Consider the following 21,893-nt stretch of genomic DNA (forward strand, 5'->3'; position numbering starts at 1 on the left):
GAATTTAATAGTTGAAGGAAAATTAAAAATATTTAAAAAACAGTGACAACTAATATCTGTGGAGTGAAATAAGGAATGGATCATAATTTTTAAAGACAGAAAAAAACTAAGTTACAAAGTGGTAAGAACTTGGCTTATTTAGTAGCAGGAAAGAACTTGAACATTTGTTCCTAGGCCCCCAGTCTCCTTCAGCAGTGTTCTTCCACCTAACAACCCCGACTGCCGATCCCACTGTCACTGATTTCCTTCCCTTACTCTGCCTACGGGAACTTCCCCAAAGCATGCCCCCACCCAGACCAGCTCCTCCAGGACTACACAGATACTCCCAAGTGCAGGACTGCGGTAGGGAGGACTTACTTATTCATATGACTTCAGATAAAAATGGAAAATGACAAGCAATAGAGAAGAGACAGGAATTTATATTCTTGAGTCCTTAATACGTTTCTAGGCTTAGATGACTAAGGTTGGGGAGAGAGAAAAGAGGATTTGACTTGTTGAGAATGCTTCGGCTTATCCATCAGAAGGAGATCATCTTAGGGGTTGTGGGAGCTTATTAGTTTGCAAACTTTTCATTTCATTGAGCTCAGTATAAACAGAGTCGATAACAATGCTAATATAAGTTCTTGGGAGTCACAAATAAAGTGTGTAGCAACTTTTTATATTTTATATTTTTGCATCACTTCTTTTTAGATTTTTAAATTTTTTCTTTATTGGTTAAAGTATTATATATGTGTTCTTATCCCCCCATTACCCCCAACCCCCGCCTCCAACTCATGCCCTCACCCCCCTGTTGTCTGTGTCCATTGGTTAGGCTTATATGCCAACTTTTTATTAAATGCTCACTGACAGGTGGATTTGAAAGACCAACATACTTCTGAGGGTGTTTTTGTTGTTGTTGTTGCTTCCAAACAGAAAGACAATATCTTGTCTGTAACATCTAGATGGCTATATGTTTATAAAACATCCATCACTGTAGCACTTAAGGGTTTTGACAAGTAAGTCGTTTCTACACTGAACAATACAGAGGAAGCAGATGGATGGCTTCTCTGTCTGCAGTGCCTGCTCACTCTGGAGCTGAGACTATTCTACTCTGTACTAAAAAGCAGATGACTCAGGCCCCGCTTACTGCAGTCACCTGGATTCTGGCTGCTCCTAACAAAGTATACAATTCCCTGCTGAGAGTTATAAAACAGCTTCCTACTAGAAGACTGACTAAGGGAACCCAGAGAGCATACCATTTTAGTCTCCCTCTCTTATCCTGGAACAACAGGACAAAGAAATGGCTTTCATACACCTTTCTGATTTTTTTATCCTCACCGGATGATATGTTTATTTTTGAGAGAGAGAGAAGAGAAGAGAAGAGAAGAGAAGAGAAGAGAAGAGAAGAGAAGAGAAGAGGAGAGATTTCCTTTCATATGCAACCTAACTGAATTTCCCCAACCTAGGAATTGACTAGGAATTGAACTCACAACCTAGGAACTGACTGGGAATTTAACTCACAACCTTTTTTTTTTTTTTTTGGTGTACCAGATGATGCTCCAAATCTTTCTGCTTTTTTATGAGGTATTATAAACAAGTCATGGACTTACAAAGTCTCAGGACACATTCGAAGAAATCCCTTTCTGGCTCATCCACTTAATGAATATTTACTTGTAAACGACTATGTACTCAATAAGGCACTACATAAGAAACTGTGTTGATACAAAGGTGATAAAACACACATTTTAATTAGGAAGGTAAAACAAATAGAATGATACTCCAATACAAAGCTAGATGTATTCAGAGTGTAAGTAAGGCAGATGCAAAGTGGTTCAAAAAAGAGAGATATTAAATATAGTAATGGATGTTATGAAGAAAGCTACACACAGAAAGTGGTATATGAGCTGTGTGCTATGAGAGGGTAATTCAAGATGAGTTAAAAGAGAAAACTTGCCTAACAAAGACACGCTTACCCAGGTGTAATGCTAGTCACTATTAGTAGCAGCTGGATTTTAGTGACAGTTAATCAAGCTAAGGTGAGACAACAGAGTGAATTACTTTGCTAAGTCCTTATTTATGTCTAATTTCAGATTAGGCTTACTGACAGCCAGATGTTCAGCTTTGGAGGCCTGAAGGATTAAGGGTCAGGGCAAGCAGACAACACCAGTGAGGGAGAACATGGAGTTGGGCAGTGGCTGCTGTGTCAGAAGCAATAGTAGCAGCAGCAACTTTGAGGTCTAGGTGAACCAGGGGAAAGCATACATTTAGTGTATGAAATTGTAGGCAAAATGGTAAAAAAAAAAAAAAGTTATTAGCACCACCAAAAATGGGGGTGGAGAGAAGAACAGTCCAAAGAATCCACATGAGCGTCTGGAGAACAAATAGAGTAATAAAAGCAAATGTTAGATGGGTTGTATCCAGAATTATGTGATGTCCTCTACTTCTTTTCTCTTTTTTTATGTAATAAACTTTTGAAGTTGAACCCATTCTCTTTTTAACCTCAGGGAAAATAAGGGTTACATGATTATGGAAAATGACAAAATCATTGGGCGAATAATCTGTTTCTAGGAAACCATGTAAATTAGAATTATCTGGCAGTAACTTAGCTAAATACTATTTAGCCATTAATTATTTTATGCAAAACTCTCTGTGTTTCACAAAACACAAAGACCCTGATATTTTTCATTCATTCATTTGTTTATTTATCTCAGTCAGTAAAGGTTTAGTCTATTTTTTAATAATTATAGGTGATTTGATCCACTGGTGAAGACAAAGGCTCCAGTCCAGACTGCCTGGATTTCCTATACTAGCTTTTAGTTTCATCATCTGCAATAGGAGATGAAAATAACTTATCCCTAATGGGCTATTATAAGAATTAAATGAGAACACCTATACAAAGCATTAGGAAAGTGTCTGTCATGTAGCAAGCACTTGGGAACTGTTAGCTGCTCCTATTATTAATGCTCTGTGCCAGGTACGTGGAGAGACATTAGGGGCACAAATATAAATGTGACATAGTCCTTGCCTTTGAAGAATGAACATTCTCAAAGAGAAGACATACACGTAATAACTAACTGTGCCTGGGAAAATGGAAGGTGCCAGAAGAGAAGATGGGAGCTCTGGGTCATTTCAGGGAAAGGGGAAAGCATGGAAACCACAGAAGCATGAAATATCCTACGAGTTTGCTTGACTGGAGCATGAAAAAGTATGAAATGGGTTAATTGGTGCTAGTAGACAAAAAGGAGGCTGATCAGCTTTTGAAGGGTTCAGTATTCTCTGCTGATGGAGTTAGACTTTATTTTGATGGGAGAAGGTAATGATGGAAATTTTCAAGCCAATTTTAAGGATGGAAGAAAGTAACTGAATGGATTACACACTCTTTTTAAAAAATACATAGTTTTATTGATTTCAGAGAGGAAGGAAGAGGGAGAGAGAGATAGAAACATCACTGATGAGATAGAATCATTGATCAGCTGCCTTCTGCATGTCCCACTGGGGATCGAGTTTACAACCCGGGGATGTGCCCTGACTGGAATCAAACCATGACCTCCTGGTTCATAGGTCAAAGATCAACCCCTGAGATAAGCTGGTGGGGCGGATTCCACACTTAAATATAAACTTGAATGAGAAGAGAATGGATAGAAGGAAGCAATAGTTGAGAAAAGAGAATAAGAAGTGAAGTAGCAGACAGGGAAAGCCAAGATCTTTCATTGCCTCATGTCAAGAGAAGAAAGAAACACACACACACACACACACACACACACACACACATGATTTAGAAACAAAAAAGGTAGAAAAGAAATAGGAGAGGGGAATATAGTTAGCCTCTACCTCATTTTGAAAATAGCTTGTTAATCAAACAATGTAACCCACCAAACATGCTAAAGAAGAAAAATAATATGAGAATATCAGTTAATTTGGGGAGGGGGGAAGTATTTGACAAAATCCAACACCCATTCTTGATTTAAAAACAAACACACATCTATATATATAAAAGGCTAAGTGACCATCCAACCATCTGACCATCTGACCGGCCAGTACATATGACACACACTGACCACCAGGGAGTAGACACTCAACGCAGGAACTGCTGAGCTGTGGTGACTTGGCAGCAACAGTTCTCAGGTGATGCTCCCTGAAACCAGAGAGGAGGAAGCCCAATTCCTCGCGGAGCTGTGCGATTCCACCTTTCGCTGTGGGTTATGTTGTTACTGGGCACTGTCGGCCCCAAGTCTGGTTTATTGCCGAGCTGCAGTGGCTTGGCAGCAGTGGTTCTTGGGTGACACTCCCCGGAACCAGAGAGGAGGGAGCCCGATTCCTCGTGGGGCCATGAAATTCTACCTTTGGCCAGGGGTGCACGAATCCATGCACCGGGCCACTAGTAGATAACTAAGAATAGAAAAGAATTTCCTCAACTTGACAGAAAATATCTACTAAAACCTGCAGCTACCATCACTCCTAATACTGAAAGACTGAATGCTTTCCCCAAGATGGGGAACAAGATAGCGATGTTTACATCACCACTCTTAATTGAGACAAGACTAGAGAAGTTCTAGCCAGCACAGAAAAGTCAAAAGGAAATAAAAGGCATATAGATGAGAAAGAAAGAAACACGACTGCTCAGTTTTGTAAATAGCATGAAGGTTTACATAGAAAACCCCAGATAATTTACCCCAATCTCTTAGAGTTCACAGCAAGGTCACATAAAGTCAGAATATAAAATCAATTATATTTTTATATTAGCAATGAATACATGGAAACAGAAATTAAAAATCCAATGTCATTTACAATCAATACGAAAAAAGAAATACTTAGGCACAAATCTAAGATGTGCAAGGTTTACGTGCTATAAATTACAAAATACTGATGAAAAAAATTAAAGATGTATATAAATAGAAAGATATACTATGTTTATAAATTGGAAGACTCAGTATAGTAAAGATGTGAATTCTCCCCCAAATGATATACAGATTTAAGCAATTCCTATATATAATAACAATATTTTTTGTAAGTGTAGACAAGATTATTCTGAAATTTATATAGAAAGGCAAAGGAAATAGAATAACTAAAATAATTTGAGGGGAAAAAAGTGGGAGAAATCCCTCTACTTGATTTCAAGCTACAGTAATCAAAACTTTGTATTATTGGCAGAGGGATAGCTACATAGATCAATGGAACAGGAAGGGTACCCAGACATAGACTCACATAGTATGGCCATCTGAGGTTTTCAATACAAAAGTACACAAGCAATTCAATGAAAGAAATGTGGCTGTCTTTAGCAAATGCTGCTGAAAATATCCATAGGCAAAAAATGAACCTCAACCTAAACTTACATGTAATACAAAACTTAACTCAAAATGGATTATAGATTTAAATGTGAAATGTAAAACTAGAAAATTTTTAGAAGAAAACAGTTGAATTTGGGGGGATCTAGCACTTAGTCATGACATCAAAGGCATAATCCATAAAAATAAATAAAATAAATTGGGCTTGGGCTTCATTAACAAAAAACCTTTTGATCTGTGTGACCTGTAAAGAAAATGAAAAGATAAGCAACAAATCAGGAGGAAATATTTGCAAAAAACATATCTGTCTAAAAGACTTGTATCTAGAATATGTATAGAACCCTAAACAGTAAAAAACCCCAAATAATTCAACTAGGAAATGAACACAAGACATGAAGAGATCTTTTGTGTAAGAAGATATAAGGATAAAGAGATGTTCAGCATCACTAGCACTAGGGAAATGCAAATTAAGACCACAATAAGATGCCACTTCATGCCTATCAGAATGGCTAAAGTAAAAAAAACAAAAACAAAAAACTAGTGACAACACCAAATGCTGGGAAGGATGCAGAGACACTGGATCCCCTACAATGCTGGTGAATATGTAATATAGTATCGCCACACTGAAAAATATTTTGTCACTTTCTTAAAAACTAATCATTCACTTACCACACTATCTAACAACTGCACTCCTGGGTACTTATGCCAGAAAAATGAAAACATATGCACACAAAAACCTGCACATAAATGTTCTTATCAGATTTATATGCAATAGCTAAAACTGGAAACAATAAAAATGCCACTTATTAGGTAAATTGCTAAATAAACTTGTACATCCACACCATGGATTACAACTCAGCAATAAAAATCAAACTATTGATACGTGCAACAACTTGGATGGATCTCAAGGGCATTATGCTGAATTAAAAACAAAAAATGTCAGTTTCAAAAGGCCACATACTCTATGATTCAACTTATATGATACTCTAGAAATGACAAAAATTATAAGAATGGAGAACATATTAGTGGTTGCCAAGCACTGGGGGTGATGGTGGGGAAGGAGGAGTTAGTGTGACTATAAAGGGGTAGAATGAGAATTTTGTAACGATGGTATAGCTCTATATCTGTATTGCAGTGGTGGTTATACATTATACACTTGTGATAAAAGTGGCATAGAACTATATGAATGTACTATACTCATTAATTTCCTAATTTTGTTATTGTACTACAATTATTTAAGATGTAGCCATTGGGGAAACCTAGGAGAAAGGTACATCTTTGTTCTTATATCTTTGCAATTTCCTGTGTATATATAATTATCTCAAAATAAACAGTTAGAAGAAAGTTTGCTTAAATATTTATAGAGTTTATTGCTACATGACAGATTATGGATTATTAATGCTTTGTCCTTTAGAATTTTACTGTACTTTCCTATTATCTCAAAATAGCCTTGTATTACTTGTATAATAAAAAGAAAATGCATGACAAGAGAATAAAAATAAGCCTAACTTGTTTTTTGATGGCTCAAGGCTAAAAGTAATTAGCAGGCAGAATGGAGTCTGTGAATAACAGGCCTTGAGATGCAGCTTTTCTACAAAATTGTATCTGAAAAGTTGCCTAACCGAGTGATTTCTAGAATCTATTCACATAGTAATTCTCTTCTTCCTTACCTGTTTAACAAAGAGGTAGAAAGCCATATTCTCTTTATATATCTTTTTAAAATAAAAAATAAACTGAGGCTATATTCTTGGATTCACTAGAAATGTAAATGCTAGCCTAGAGAAATAATGTTTCTCAAGCCAAATTTATTATAAATTACCTTTAATACTTAGGAATTTTCTAATTAAATAGCCTTTGAAACAAGAAGATACGTTGGTCAGACTTATATGAAGTAGAGACATACTAGTTAAATGCCATGAATATATGTGCATTAGACATTTCTAATGAGTTTCCCAACACGCCTACACCTATTCCCACAGGTAAAGCTGTCTTTCTGAAATGATGTCACTCCCTGTTACCTCCAAGAATTCCAAATTCCTTAACAAGCCTTATCATGCCCTTCAGGATGTGGTCCCACCCTCCTTTTCTATTTCATTTCCCACCACTCTCATATCGCTCATCCCCATCCGGGAAGAAAATTAACATATTTTGATCATTTACCCTTTGCTAGACAGCATCCTAAGAGTTTCATATCTCTGTTGCTTTTGCAAATGACCACCAGTAAGCCACCCCTTCAGTCTGATGAAATTCATCCCTTAAGATCAAGCTCTCAGGTGGTACCTCAGAGAAGCTCTGTGATGCCTGACAGCTTCTTTCCTTCCTCCTCCCACTCCTCTCCCATGTACAGAGTGAAATGGCTCCTTCCCTTGTGTTCCCACAGCATTTTATAAATAAGTCTATCAAAGTCCTTGTGTCATTGAATTCTACATTGCTCTCTCTCCAAATAGATTGTGATTCAGGAATACTACTTAAATAGCTTTATAGACTAAATGCTTAGTACAGTGTTTACATTTTATATAGATATATAATTGAACTAAATGTACGAAGATAATATATTTATTTAGGAGTTTTTATAGTTAGGAATTTCTCCATTTCCGAAAGCATGATTATAATGATCTCTTTTGATACTGATTTGCTAACAATAGTTACACAGTTCCTTGAGGGCAAAGAAAAGGTAGAAATCCTTTCATTACAGAACACCTGCCAGTTGCAACCACTCTCTCTATTGATACACTAGGAAAAAAAACTCATCTCCTCCAGTAGATAGAATATTTATGAAGCTCTTTTTTCCATATGCTTGGAAAGAAATGTATTTCAAATTAGTTTGATTTAGTGACTACATCAACTCAATATTTTGTTTAGTCCAACCTCAACCATTATGGACATAACAGCATTGAATTTAAAAGTACAGTGGGATGTTCAGATCCCTTGGAACAGACTCAAGCTCACTCATAGCCTTAGGAAAGGAAAGACTTCAAGTTTTACCACCAAAGACTAATCTGACTAAAATTATTAATGACTATAACTATAATTTCCCCTGTAGCGATTTTCACTTTTATATGGTTTTTGAAAATTGCATCACAACAAAAACTAATGGAGCTGCTGTTGTTATTCCCCAGTGTTTAATCTGAAATTTCCTTCAAAGCTTCACATGCTCCATTTCACCACTGCAGCCTTTAACCTGGTTACCAACAGAAAAAAAGTGCATTCCATTTTCTAGGTATTTGAAAACAATTTTGCTATACATTATTACTGTTCAATAACAATGAAAAAGCTTGTGTCAATAGAGTCTTGTAGAAATTGCATATTTTCCCCTTGAAACTGAACTGTGCACCCAATACTACCCATCCCCAAAGGTCACAATCTGTCATAGTTATGTTGAGCTGCCCCTATCATTAAAGGGATATAACATTAAACTTGAGTTCTCTTTTTCAGGGAAAATACACCTTCAAAACTTTTATTAATGACAAATGTCAACCAGAAGGGTAGATGCCAATAAAGATCTAATTTTGCAAAAGGGGTACATTTTATAAAATGTATTAAGCTTCCCAAGAATAAATAAATTGAATTGCTCCCAGCAAACTATGGCTTTCTGTCAACCAACTGTTCAAAAGTAGCTGCTTTCCTCCTCCTCTCACTCACGTCTCTGTGATCACCTCTATCTCTTCTAGTCTGGAAAAAGGACTTTGAATTTGGGGGATGAAAATGTAGTTTGTGTATGTGTGCTAATTGCAGAGCAAAATTGGGCTGGAAAAGGGTACACAGGCAAGTATTGCTTCATTTAGTGATGGGCAAATATTATGACTATAAATGATTAGGAAGCATGACATTGAATGGTTTCATAAAAAAAGTTTTTGTCTTTTCTAAGAAAAATCACACTTAACAATTTTCCAAGAAAATTTGACATTAGATGCAGATGGAACTTTGAATGTTTCCAAGAAACATTGAAAGCAATTATGTTTACCAAAACAGCTGAAGCATGAAATTAGAAGATGCCTTCAAGTTGGGGAAGAGAATTAGGCTTCTTTAACTTATTTGGCTTTGATTTTCCCCTTTTAAAATTAGTCTAGTGATTAGAGTAGAAGGAAGGAAAGATTTATCATACCCACTGTTGACTTTTAATAGTGTGAGTAGCATTAGAAAGAAATGTTTTAAAAAAATGAATAATCAGTTATCTTAAACTATGAAACTACACTTGAGGAAAACATCATGTGAAATTATGATTTTTCCCCAATAGGTTTATTTTTAGAAAAACCCACTTGGGTACAAAAATCTGATAGAGACTTTTGCTCCCACTGCGATTGCATGAAAGTCTAAATACAAACTAACACTGGCAAAGTTAGTAATGACTAACTAGTTCATATACGTGCACACACCATGAGGTTTACAACCTCAGTGAAACAGTGACTCAAGCAAACAAATTGTCAGAACAACTAGATAAGGAAAAACTTCAGTAGATATGGCTATGGATAAGTACTGAATTGATATGGGTTAGATTTCCACCTCTGACACTATTGACGATGTGATCTTGAGCATTTAACTTCTGATGTTTGTTTCTTTTGCAATAAAAATAGTATCTGTATTATTAGTTATTTTAAGGAATAAATGGGAAAATATATGCTTAATAAATTCATGGTAAATTACCAGTGAATCTTCACTATAACTTTTGTTTATTATTATTGTCATTTACTGTATAAAATCAATTATTTTATTTAAAATTTTCTTCACTTATTTAAAAGTGCTTCAAAATCAGATCTGAGCTATAGGTTTTTAATTTTAAGTACACTCAAAATATGACACACTAAACATAATTGATATGCAATATATTGGTGAGATGAAATACTCTATTTTAAGTTTTAAAATTACTATTCTTAGTGTGATTTCTATTATTGGATCTACCAAGCAATCTTACCTTGAATGGCAGATATCAATTATAAATATAATCTGCTCATGTTGGGGTGTATGCCCATAAAATTGGCCCAACACAAAAATCTCCTAACTTTCAGTACTCTATTTCCTCAGACCAATTGTGGATTTAAGAATACAATCATTTATATCCCTATACTTTGCAATAAATATGGCTATGGCACACGCTTAATGATATTCTTTAAAAACAACTGGCCCATCCAATGCAGTGGTTCTCAACCTTCTGGCCCTTATATACAGTTCCTCATGTTGTGACCCAACCATGAAATTATTTTTGTTGCTACTTCATAACTGTAATGTTGCTACTGTTATGAATCGTAATGTAAATATCTGATATGCAGGATGGTCTTAGGCGACCCCTGTGAAAGGATCGTTTGACCGCCAAAGAGGTCACGGCCCACAGGTTGAGAACCGCTGCTAAGGTGTGGGATGGGAACTGGTGTGGTACATTTAAAACATAAGCTTTAGAATCAGAAAGGTTTCAGGTTTGATCTTTAATTAATAATTTATTAGCTGCCTGATTTAGCTCAAGTTACTTATCTTTTCAACTTCAGTTGTAAAATAGGTTATTAACAGTATGTAGTTCAGAAGATGGTTGTAAATATTAAATGAGCCAATGCATGTTAAACATTTAGCACAGTCTGGCATCTTGTGAATGTTAAATAAATAGCAATTATTATTTTCATAATTTTACTAATTTCATTGATTTATTGGCTGGGTGGTTGTAATACTTTTCATCATTGCTTAAAATGATTCTGGCCTGGTTGGCATGGCTCAGTGGTTGAGCGTTGACCTATGAATCAGGAGAATCATGGTTTGATTTCCAGTCAGGACACATGCCTAGGTTGCGGGCTCGATCTCTAGTGTGGGGCATGCAGAAGGTAACCAATCAATGATTCTTTCTCATCATTGATGTTTCTATCTCTCTCTCCCTCTCCCTTCCTCTCTGAAATAAAAATTTACATATATCTACACTAATAAAAGAGAAACATGCAAATTGGTGTCACTCTGCTACACCCACCAGCCAATCAGATGAGTATGTAAATTAACCCAACAAAGATGGCGGTTAATTTGCATACGCAGGCACGGAGCAAAGACTGAAGGCTCCGGCCCAAGTGAAGACTGAAGACTGAAGACTGAAGAGGCTTGGCTTCTCCACTGCGGCCTCAGCAAAGAAGCCAAGCCTCGCTGCAGCCTCAGCGGAGAATCCAAGCCTCGCTGAGGCCAGAGGGGAGAAGCCTAGCCTCGAGGCTTGGCTTCTCTGCTGTGGCAGGACCAAAGGCCTGGGTCCCGGGTGCCAGAGGAAAACCAGTTCTGGCAGCCAGGGGAAGGAAGGCCTATTGCGCAAATCTTTGTGCAACGGGCTTCTAATATATATATATATATATATATATATATATATATATATATTTAAAAAATACGATTCTGATGGGATCATCAGTTTGTGTACACACACAAACACACACACATATTTAAAAAATACGATTCTGATGGGATCATCAGTTCTATAACTTACTAGAGGCCCAGTGCATGAAATTTGTACATGGGGTGTTTTGTCCCTCAGCCTGGCCTGCACCCTCTCACAATCCGGGACCCCTCAGGGGATGTTTGACTGCCAGTTTAGGCCCGGTCCCTGTAGTCAGACATCTGGCAGTCGGACATCCCTCTCGCAATCCGGGACCACTTGTCCCTAACTGCTCACTTGCCTGCCTGCCTGCTCATCCCTAACTGCTCACCTGCCTGCCTGCTTGCCCGTAACTGCTCGCCTGCCTGCCTGCTCACCCCTCACTGCTTGCCTGCCTGCCTGCTCAGTGTGAATCACAGCGACCAGTCTTCCCAGTTATTCCCCCACAATGGTCACTTAGGCTTTTGTATACATAGATGTCACATATAGAACTGGCCATAAGGATAATAAAATTAGAGTATGAGATTTTGCATCAAAGATATAACTGTGAAAACAACTTGAGGAGCATGAATTTATGAGAGAAGTTGGAAATACCATTTTTGTAAATGGATGAAAAAATTTACTGTCTATTGTCATTATTAGTTGACTTTGGGATTTAATTTGTATACCACAAGCAATTAAAATACCTTTCTTAGTTCTTTAGAGATCAATAATTCTCTAGTTTATTTTTATTATTGTCTATATTACATAATAGTTTGTGACTAATAGACTTCATTTACATATTTTTAAGATAAGAACTCATATGTTTTATTTTAAAAATAACAAATCCCCATGAATTCCTTGATCAATCTGATTATTCTAATTTTGAATTATTGGTTTTGTTGATAAATGAATGCTCTTCAACTTAGGAAAAGTCAAACTACCTTGTCTTTGGATGGATAAAACATTTTCAGGGAAATTTTGTTAAAATAATATATAGAACATTGACTTAGGTAACTTTTAGGATTTAAGTGAGTGCATCCTAGTTAATGACAATTTACCACAATTATAGCTGGGAAAAGAACAGTTTTAATGGCCATATCCTATATAATAAAAGGTTAATATGAAAATCAAACTAATAGCAGAACAATCGGTTGCTATGATGTGCACTGACCCTCAGGGGGCAGACGCTCAATTCAGTAGCTGCCCCCTGGTGGTCAGTGTACTCCCATAGGGGGAGCACCACTCAGCCAGAAGCCAGTCTCACTGCTGGAGAGTGCAGTGGCGGTGGTAGGAGCCTCTCCCGCCTCCATGGCAGTGCTAAGGATGTCTGACTGATGGCTTAAGCTGGCCCACAGGGAGCAGGCCTAAGCCATCAGTCGGACATCCCCCGAGAGCTTCAGGACTGCGAGAGTGCACAGGCTGGGCTGAGGGACCCCTCTGAGTGCATGAATTTTGTGCACCGGGCCTCTAGTTAGGTATAATGCAGTGAAGAAATAAATAGAAAGTTGTTTTATATCTGGATAGTTTCTCTCTCTTCCTCTCTCCTCCCCTTTACTCCATCTCTCTCTCTACTTATCATCAATTTATTAATTAGTCATCTAAGGTTTGTCTATTTACTCAGACTGTGAATAATGAGACAGACTCAAGGCAAAGATTGATAGTGTTAAACTTGATATGTCTATCAAGTATATATATATTAGTATTACTTCTTGTTACTTCACTTTTACAATGTTGCCCAGATACAGTCATATATTGTGGAGTTTAAAATTCTGAAGATCTGTTATCCTTTCAGAAAAATGTGGGAAACAATGTTCAAATTATTCCCATAATTTTATTTTGTAAAAAACCTCTACTAATTCTATATTTTTAGGAGTTGGACTATCCTGTGATATCTATATATCACAAAATTAATCCTTTACTCAAAAGGAAGTCATAAATTTATTATCAGAAGCCATGTATGTATTAAATGCTTTGGCACTCCTGTCATTTATCATGCTTTGTGGCTGCTGGAATCTTTGTCTACTTACTGGATGGAGCTTTCAATGCGGGTGATAGTGAGGAAAGCAGCAAGGTTTGCTGTGTAAGATGAGATGACAATCAAAGCAAATAGCCACCAAGCCCCCATCATCATTCGGGTAGCCAGAGTTGTGTATGGAACCTCCCCACCTGTGGAAAGAAGCAAAGAGAATAAGAGAACATCAGCAAGTATTTATAGAGAATTATGAGGTCATACACATTCAATATCATGTTAATTCTTAATTAGTGAGAAATCTTTGCACATAACATCAGCATAGATCTCAGTATTTTGCTTATGTTCATTACTTCATATTTAATTCTCTTTTGTGAGACTATGTGTGATCCAGTCAAAAAGAAGCATGATAAACATTTAGTATAATATGTTTAAATGATATTGCTTCCATCTTTTTGTTCAACCCTAGAATTAATTATCCTCTTATTATAACCAGATATACACTTAATTATTCAGTAGTTAGGTGATATAAATACTATTATGCTTCTGTTTAATACAACTTTTTTAGACTTCTAGTTCAATAAGTAATATCAAATATTTTTTTATTGTTAAGTTCTCTGGGATCATAGGTTACCAATGATCTTGGGATCACATATATTAGTATTGGCTTCAGCAGCATCGCGTATGGTTTGTTCTCCTACTTGACTAGTTACTCTTTATGATCTTGTAGAATCTTCCTATCTTCTAAACGTTGGAGTGCCTTTGGGCTTTGTCTCTAGATTTCATCTGTTCTCTGTCCACATTTCCACTTCAACTAATCTCAAGTCCCCTGACTTTGAATATCATCACAGTATACTTTGATAACACTCAAGCTCCACTCTCTCTAGAACAGTGGTTCTCAACCTTCCTAATGCCGCAACCCTTTAATACAGTTCCTCATGTTGTGGTGACCCCCAACCATAAAATTATTTTCGTTGCTACTTCATAACTGTAATTTTGCTACTGTTATGAATCATAACGTAAATATCTGATATGCAGGATGTATTTTCATTGTTACAAATTGAACATAACTAAAGCATAGTGATTAATCACAAAAACAATATGTAATTATATATGTGTTTTCCGATGGTCTTAGGCGACCCCTATGAAAGGGTCGTTCGACCCCCAAAGGGGTCGCGACCCACAGGTTGAGAACTGCTGCTCTAGAAAGCTATAGACAAATGTTTAGATGATTTCCACTTGGAATCTAATGGATATTTTAGACATTACATTTAAAACAAAACACTTTATTTTCACTCCTAAAATCACACTCCAGTCCATACTGTCTCAAGGAATAGCACCACCCTTCACTCTCTTGCTTAGACCAAATACTTAGGAGTTTTCCAACATCCCATCCAGTAGCAAGTCCAGTCACCTTTACCTTCAAAGTACATACTAAATCCTACCTCATCTCATCAATTTCAGCCCTATCACCTTTTCTTTGACTGTACTGTGCTAAACCATTTAAATGATCCACCGTTTACATCCTGGGAACTATCACTTCCAATTCTATCACCATGGTGCATGTTTAAAAATATACATATATATTTAATTGAACTTATTGGGGTGACACTGGTTAGCAAAATTATACAGGTTTCAGGTGCACAATTATACAACACATCATCTGTACATGGTATTGTATGCTGACTACCCCAAGTCAAGTCTCCTTCCATATACTTTAAAAATGAGAATGTGATCACAATATTTCCCTGATCAATTCCCCAGTGGATTGCCATCACTCTAGAAAAGAAAAAAAATCCAAAATCTCTACCAAAGCATATCAGTGCCTACATGACCTAATATACTAACTAGTAAGGTCAACTTCCTGACCTTATATCTTATTCCACTATCTTGATAACCTTCTTGCAATTCTTCTATGTTGAATTCTGTCATAGGACCCTTGCACTTGCAATGTTTTATGCAAGGAATTATCTTTTTAATTTTAAAATGACTTTTCCATTCAATTCATTGAAGTTTCTGCTCAAATAATACTTCCTCACAAACACTTTATTACCAATACATTGAAAATAACTCCCCACAGCCCCATACTTGCAATCTCCTTATCATTTATTTATTTTTATTTTTTTATTATTGTATAAAGTTTTACGTATGTCTCCTTTTCCCTGATTGACCCCCCAACCCCAGCCATTCCTGCCCCAGGCAAGCCCCCACTGCCCCAGTGTCTGTGTCCATTGGTTATGCTAATATTCATGCATACAAGTCCTTTGGTTGCTCTCTAATCCAACCCCCCCAACTCCCCTGCCATTTGTCTCTGGATCTGATTTTGTTCATCAGTTTATGTTGATCATTATATCCCACATTTGAGTGAGATCATGTGATATTTATCTTTCTCCAACTGGCTTATTTTGCTTAGCATAATGCTACCCAGTTCCATCCATGCTGTTGAAAATGGTAAGAATTCCTTCTTTTTTACCACAGTGTAGTATTCCATTGTGTAAATGTACCACAGTTTTTTAATCCACTCATCTGCTGATGGGCACTTAGGCTGTTTCCAAATCTTAGCTATTGTAAATTGTGCTGCTATGAACATAGGGGTGCATATATCCTTTCTGATTGGTGTTTCTGGTTTCTTGGCAATCTCCTTATCTTTTAAAAATCATATCTTTCCATATTTTATATCTTTTTATTTATTTTTCCCCTTTATTATATAGTTTCTGATATAGGAACAGTTTCTGTCCCTTATCAGGTAGGTAAATATTTATTGAATTAATATATGTTTTATATAAAATTAATAGTACTTTTAAAAGAAATTAGGTTATTCTTTAAGAAGAGGAAGAAGGAAAAGGTAAAGATAAAAATTATGAAGAACAAATACATATCTATCAACAAGTGAATCTAAAAATCAAGTGAATAAAAAATCTGATGAACAGAGTAAACTGGTGAATATAATAGAATCAGGGGCATAGAAAGGGAGTGGACTGACAATTCTCGGGGGGAAAAGGGGTGTGAGGGGTGTGGGAAGAGACTGGACAAAAATCATACACCGATGGATGAGGACAGTAGGGTGGGTAAGGGCAGAGGGTGGGGTGGGACCTGGGTGGAGGGAAGCTATGGGCGGGGGTGGGGGGGGGAACAACTGTAATAATCTGAACAATAAAGATTTATTTAAAAAAAGAAATTAGGCTTATGCTAATATTAAAAATAAATCAAGGAGATATAATACTGGATTTGTGTAGATCCATCAATATGTGAATGACTTAACAGGATTCAATTAATTATACTATCAGGCAGATTTTTATGCCAATCATTATTTTTCGCTGTGTAATATCTAAATTTTCAGTGTAGTTCAAATATACACTTTGGCTATGTCCTGAGCTATTTTCCTGATGTAATATACTCAGAACAGGCTAACCTCTGATATCTGATACAGATTTTTCAAAAGCAATTATAATGTATTTCAGATATTTTCTGCTTCAAGAAAAACATTCACTTGACTTTTAAAAGATAAAGCATAAGAAAATATTTTTAAATCTACATGGCAACATCCTGGACAAAATGACTAATTGAAAAAATAATAAAATATGAACAAAATGATAGCTAAAGACGGAAAGATGTGCATACCAAAAATGGAACAAAAAATTAATGACTGAAAATGCTAATCGAAGGTTAGTTTCATAAAGTTCAATCTTTAATAGAGTTGATATCACTTATATGAAAGAATATTTGTTGAGATTTCTTCATCCATGGCATATAATCTGCACTTTGGGTAATTCAAATATTTTTGGAGAATCTAAATAAAATATTTTATTTGATATCTGCACTTACAAATTAAATGCTAAAAGTAATGGGTGTCTTGACTTCCAATTTTGGTAATTCTGAATAATCCTACTGAGAGCAACTAGAAAAATTGAACATATAATGCTTTTAAGAGCTGAAGAGGCAGTAAAAATTAGAAGACCAAGATCTCAAAGGAAAAAAAAACACACAAAAAAACCCCTCATAAATGTGACCTTTTATTTAGAACTACTTTTCCCAGAGGGATAAATGCCAATTTATCATAAGGAAGCCAAGAGACTGAGAAACTGAGTAATGCTTTTGAAAGTCTTCAAAGGTTAAGTGGCTATAAAAATTAAGGCCCAGAGCTTGCCAAATGAGGGTAGGACTAAGAAAACTAGATAATCTTTATGTGCTTAGAAATCAATAATTGCAAGTCTATTAAGGCACGGATCAAAGAAAATCACAAGAGAAATAAAATATTTTGAATATGATAATGATAAAAATACTCCATACCAAAACTCCGTGTTTAAATAGCTGATGGGATGCTACTAACTTTGTGTTTAGAGGGAAATTCCTTGCCTATAATGTATAAGAAAAGAAGGTTAAAAATCATGAGCTCGCCAAAACCGCTTTGGCTCAGTGGATGGAGCTTTGGCCTGCGGACTGAAAGGTCCCAGGTTCGATTCCGGTCAAGGGCATGTACCTGGGTTGCGGGCACATCCCCAGTGGGAGATGTGCAGGAGGCAGCTGATCGATGTTTCTCTCTCATCGATGTTTCTAACTCTCTATCTCTCTCCCCTCCTCTCTGTAAAAAATCAATAAAATATATTTTAAAAAAAAAATCATGAGCTCATCAATTTTAGGTTTAAAAAAATCAAGGTCAACCTAAAGAGCATAGAAGCAAGAAAAGAGTAAATAAGAAAAGAATAAATATAAGAGCAAATATCAATAAAATAGACAAAAAAATACAGTAGAGAAGGTTGATCTAACAGTAGTTTGGTCACTTGAAAAGACCTTTAAAAACTATTAATATTGATCACAAAATTAGGTAATGGCACAAAACATAAATAATAGGAGAAAAAAGGGTACATTCTTGCAGGTTTTATAGACATTGGAAGGATAAAAAGAGGAAGTTCTTAGTAACATTTTATGCTAATTAATTTGAAAATTGAGATTATATGGCCAAATTCCTAGAAATATTGCCACAAAAAGAAATAGAAAATTTGAATGATTTTATAACTCTTAAAGATTTTGAATCCATAATTAAAACTTACTCACCAAAAAACTCAAGGCCAGTAGCCTTACGTAAAAAAATATAACAGGCTCTAGTAAAATTAACTAATTTTACATGAGTCTTCTTGATATTAGAAAAAAAGCAAGACAAGTTTCCACACATTTTATAGAAAAGGCACAAGTTAGATAACAAAATTGGACAAGATCATTCCAAGAAAGGAAAATTACAGGCCAATATTTTATGACTATAGATACAAAGGACTTAAAATAAATTAGCAAAGTGAAAATTGCAATAAATAAATAGCATATTGGGTTAATTATCTAAAAGCAAGTGTTGGTTTGGCACTCAAAAATCAACATTGGAATTTACTTCATTAACAATACAAAGGAATAAAATCCTATAATCATCTTGGTAGATGCAGAAAAGGCACAGATAAAAGTCAATATCCAGTCATAAAAAAAGAAACCTAGAATTAATTCAGCAAAGTAGAAATAAAAGAACTATTCTTAGTCTCACAAAGTATTTTCAGAATCTCTATAGAAAACATCATTACTTATAAATAAGTATTTTTAAAGACTATCTAAAGGCTACAAGCTGTTATCACTTCTATTCAATTGAAAGTACTAAACAATATGGTGCAACAAGACAAAAATAACTAAAAATACTAAGGATTGGAAGGAATGAATAAAAGTTATGAATTGGAGATGATATGATTATATATGTAGGAAATCTAAGAGAATAGAGGATAAATTACTAAAATTAAGATAGTTATTAAGTTTCTTTGGTAAAGCATTAAAAAAATCAACCATATATGTATATATCAGCAACAAACTTTTAAAACATGGAATTGACCCAGCACTGACTGGGGCCTCTGCAGGTGTCCCGACCCAGCACTGACTGCCTAGGGGGCTGCAGATCAGGCCTGGAGAGAGGCCTGCAGAGAGAGAGTCAGGGTCTGATCCATAGCCTCTGTGGAAGCCATTGATCAGAACTTGCCTCTCTATCTCTCCTAGCCTGGCCAACAGCCTCACATCCATTTCTCTCCAGGCCTCCACTGGGGTTGCTGATCAGCCCCGCCTTTCTGATCAGGCCCATTCGCTAGGCCCAGAGATGCTGACTGGCATAGAAACTGACCAATCAGAACCAAATCTGGGTGAATGTAAGGAGCCAATGGCTGCCTAGGAGGCAGAGCTTTTGATGCTGACTGGCATAGAAACTGACCAATCAGAACCAAATCTGGGTCAACTGTGAGGAGCCAATGGCTGCCTAGGTGGTGGAGCTTTTGATGCTGACTGGCATAGAAACTGACCAATCAGAATCAAATTGGCTGGCAGAGGAGGGTAGTTGGGGGCGAGATCAGGCCAGCAGGGGAGGGCAGTTAGGAGTGATCAGGCAGGCAGAGGCAGTTAGGGGTGATTAGGCCGGCAGAGGAGAGCAGTTAAGGGCAGGATCAGGCTGGCAGGGGAGGGCCATGGGAGGCGAGATCAGGCCAACAGGGGAGGGCAGATAGGGGTGATCAGGCAGGTAGGCAGAGGCAGTTAGGGGCGATCAAGCAGGCAGAGGCAGTTAGGGGTGATCAGGCAGGCAGGCAGAGGCAGTTAGAGGAGATCAGGCAAGCAGGCAGAGGAGTTTGGGGCAATCAGGCAGGTAGGCAGGTGAGTGGTTAGGAGCAAGCGGTTCCAGATTGTGAAAGGGGTGTCTGACTGCTGGTTTAGGTCCGATCCCTGTGGACATCCCCTGAGGGGTCCCCAATTGGTGCAGGCTGGGCTGAGGGAACCCCCCTCTGTGCATGAATTTCATGTGCCAGGCCTCTAGTTATTCACAATGGCCTCAAGCTGGAAACAGCCTAAACATCCTTGAAGAGTGTAATGTATAAATAAAATATGGTATATTTATATACTGGAATATTACATAGCAATGAAAATGAACAGATTTCATCTTACCTAATGGTAAACAAACATGCAAATTGACCATACCTTCGCTATACTTAAGCCACACCCACCAGCCAATCAGAGCACCTATATGCAAATTAACCCAACCAAGATGGTGGCCGGCAGCCATGGAGCTGGAACAAGCAGGAAGCTTGGTTGCCCCAATGATGGAGGAAGCCAAGCTTCCTGGCCGGCTGCTGCCTCCTCTCAAGGCAACAAAGTTTCAATTATAGAAGGTAAATAAACCCCAAATACCTGCTTCCAGTTGCCATGGCCATGGAGCTGGAGCGAATAAAAACAAAAAAAAACAAAAAAAGGAAAGACTGGGAGCTTTGGTTGCCGGGGTGGTGGCCAGTCTGAAAACAGCCATCAGCCCCTCACCCAGGCTGGCCAGGCACCCCAGTGGGGACCTCCACCCTGAAGGGGGTGTGGGCAGCCTGAAAACGGCCCTCAGCCCCTCACCCAGGCTGGCCAAACCCCCATGGGCTGAGGGTCCTCACTGGGGGGCTTGACCAACCTGCAAACAGCCATCACCCCTTCCTCAGGCTGGCCAGGCCCCCAAGCGGGACCCCCACCCTGATCTAGGACACCCTTCAGGGCAAACCAGTCGGCTCCCACCCATGCAACAGGCCTCTATTCTATATTATAAAAGGGTAATATGCAAATTGACCCTAACAGCAGAACAACTGGGAATGACTGATCACTATGACACACACTGACCACCGGGGGGCAGATGCTCAATGCAGGAGCTGCCCCCTGGTGTTCAGTACGCTCCCACAGGGGGAGATGTGCTCAGCCACAAGCCAGGCTGATGGCTGCCAGCACAGCGGTGGTGGCGGGAGCCTCTCCTGCCTCTTCAGCAGCACTAAGGATATTCAACTGCAGCTTAGGTCTGCTCCCTGCTGGCAAGTTGACAACCCCTGAGGGCTGCTGGGCTGCCAGAGGGATGTCTGACTGCCAGCTTGGGCCCAATCCCCCAGGGAGCGGGCCTAAGCCAGCAGGTGGATGTCCTCCAAGGGGTCCCAAACTGCAAGAGGGCATGGGGGGGGGGGGGGGTGAGGAACACCCCGAGTGCACAAATTTTTGTGCACCGGGCCTCTCATTTATATATAACACCATAAATAGATTTCACAGACTAAATTTTTTAAAGAAAATGTATATTTTTATTGATTTCAGAGAGGAAGGGAGAGGAAGAGAGAGGTAGAAACATCAGTGATGAGAGAGAATCATTGATTGGCTGCCTCCTGCATGCCCCACACTGGGGATCTAGCCTGCAACCCGGGCATGTGCCCTGACTGGGAATCGAACTGTAACTTCCTTTGAAATGAGCCATGCCAACTGGTCCACAAACTAAATTTTGAGTAAGAGAATGCATACCAGGCCTAACCAGTTTGGCTCAGTGGTT

General features: G+C 37.8%; 1 protein-coding gene across 3 annotated transcripts in view; it reads right to left on the reverse strand.

Moving 5' to 3' along the window:
• The window catches only part of GRID2 (glutamate ionotropic receptor delta type subunit 2), a 1,396,175-nt gene that overhangs the window by 294,993 nt on the left and 1,079,289 nt on the right, over positions 1 to 21,893 (reverse strand). For all 3 annotated transcript variants that reach the window (XM_070392701.1, XM_070392704.1, XM_070392700.1), the window contains exon 12: positions 13,605 to 13,743. In XM_070392701.1, the coding sequence (XP_070248802.1) occupies positions 13,605 to 13,743 (139 nt within the window). The remainder of the gene's footprint in view (positions 1 to 13,604; positions 13,744 to 21,893) is intronic.

Source organism: Myotis yumanensis, unplaced genomic scaffold (genome assembly GCF_028538775.1).
Source record: "Myotis yumanensis isolate MYYU_CA2020_CCGP unplaced genomic scaffold, mMyoYum1.0.hap1 SCAF_1, whole genome shotgun sequence".
NCBI lineage: Eukaryota > Metazoa > Chordata > Mammalia > Chiroptera > Vespertilionidae > Myotis > Myotis yumanensis.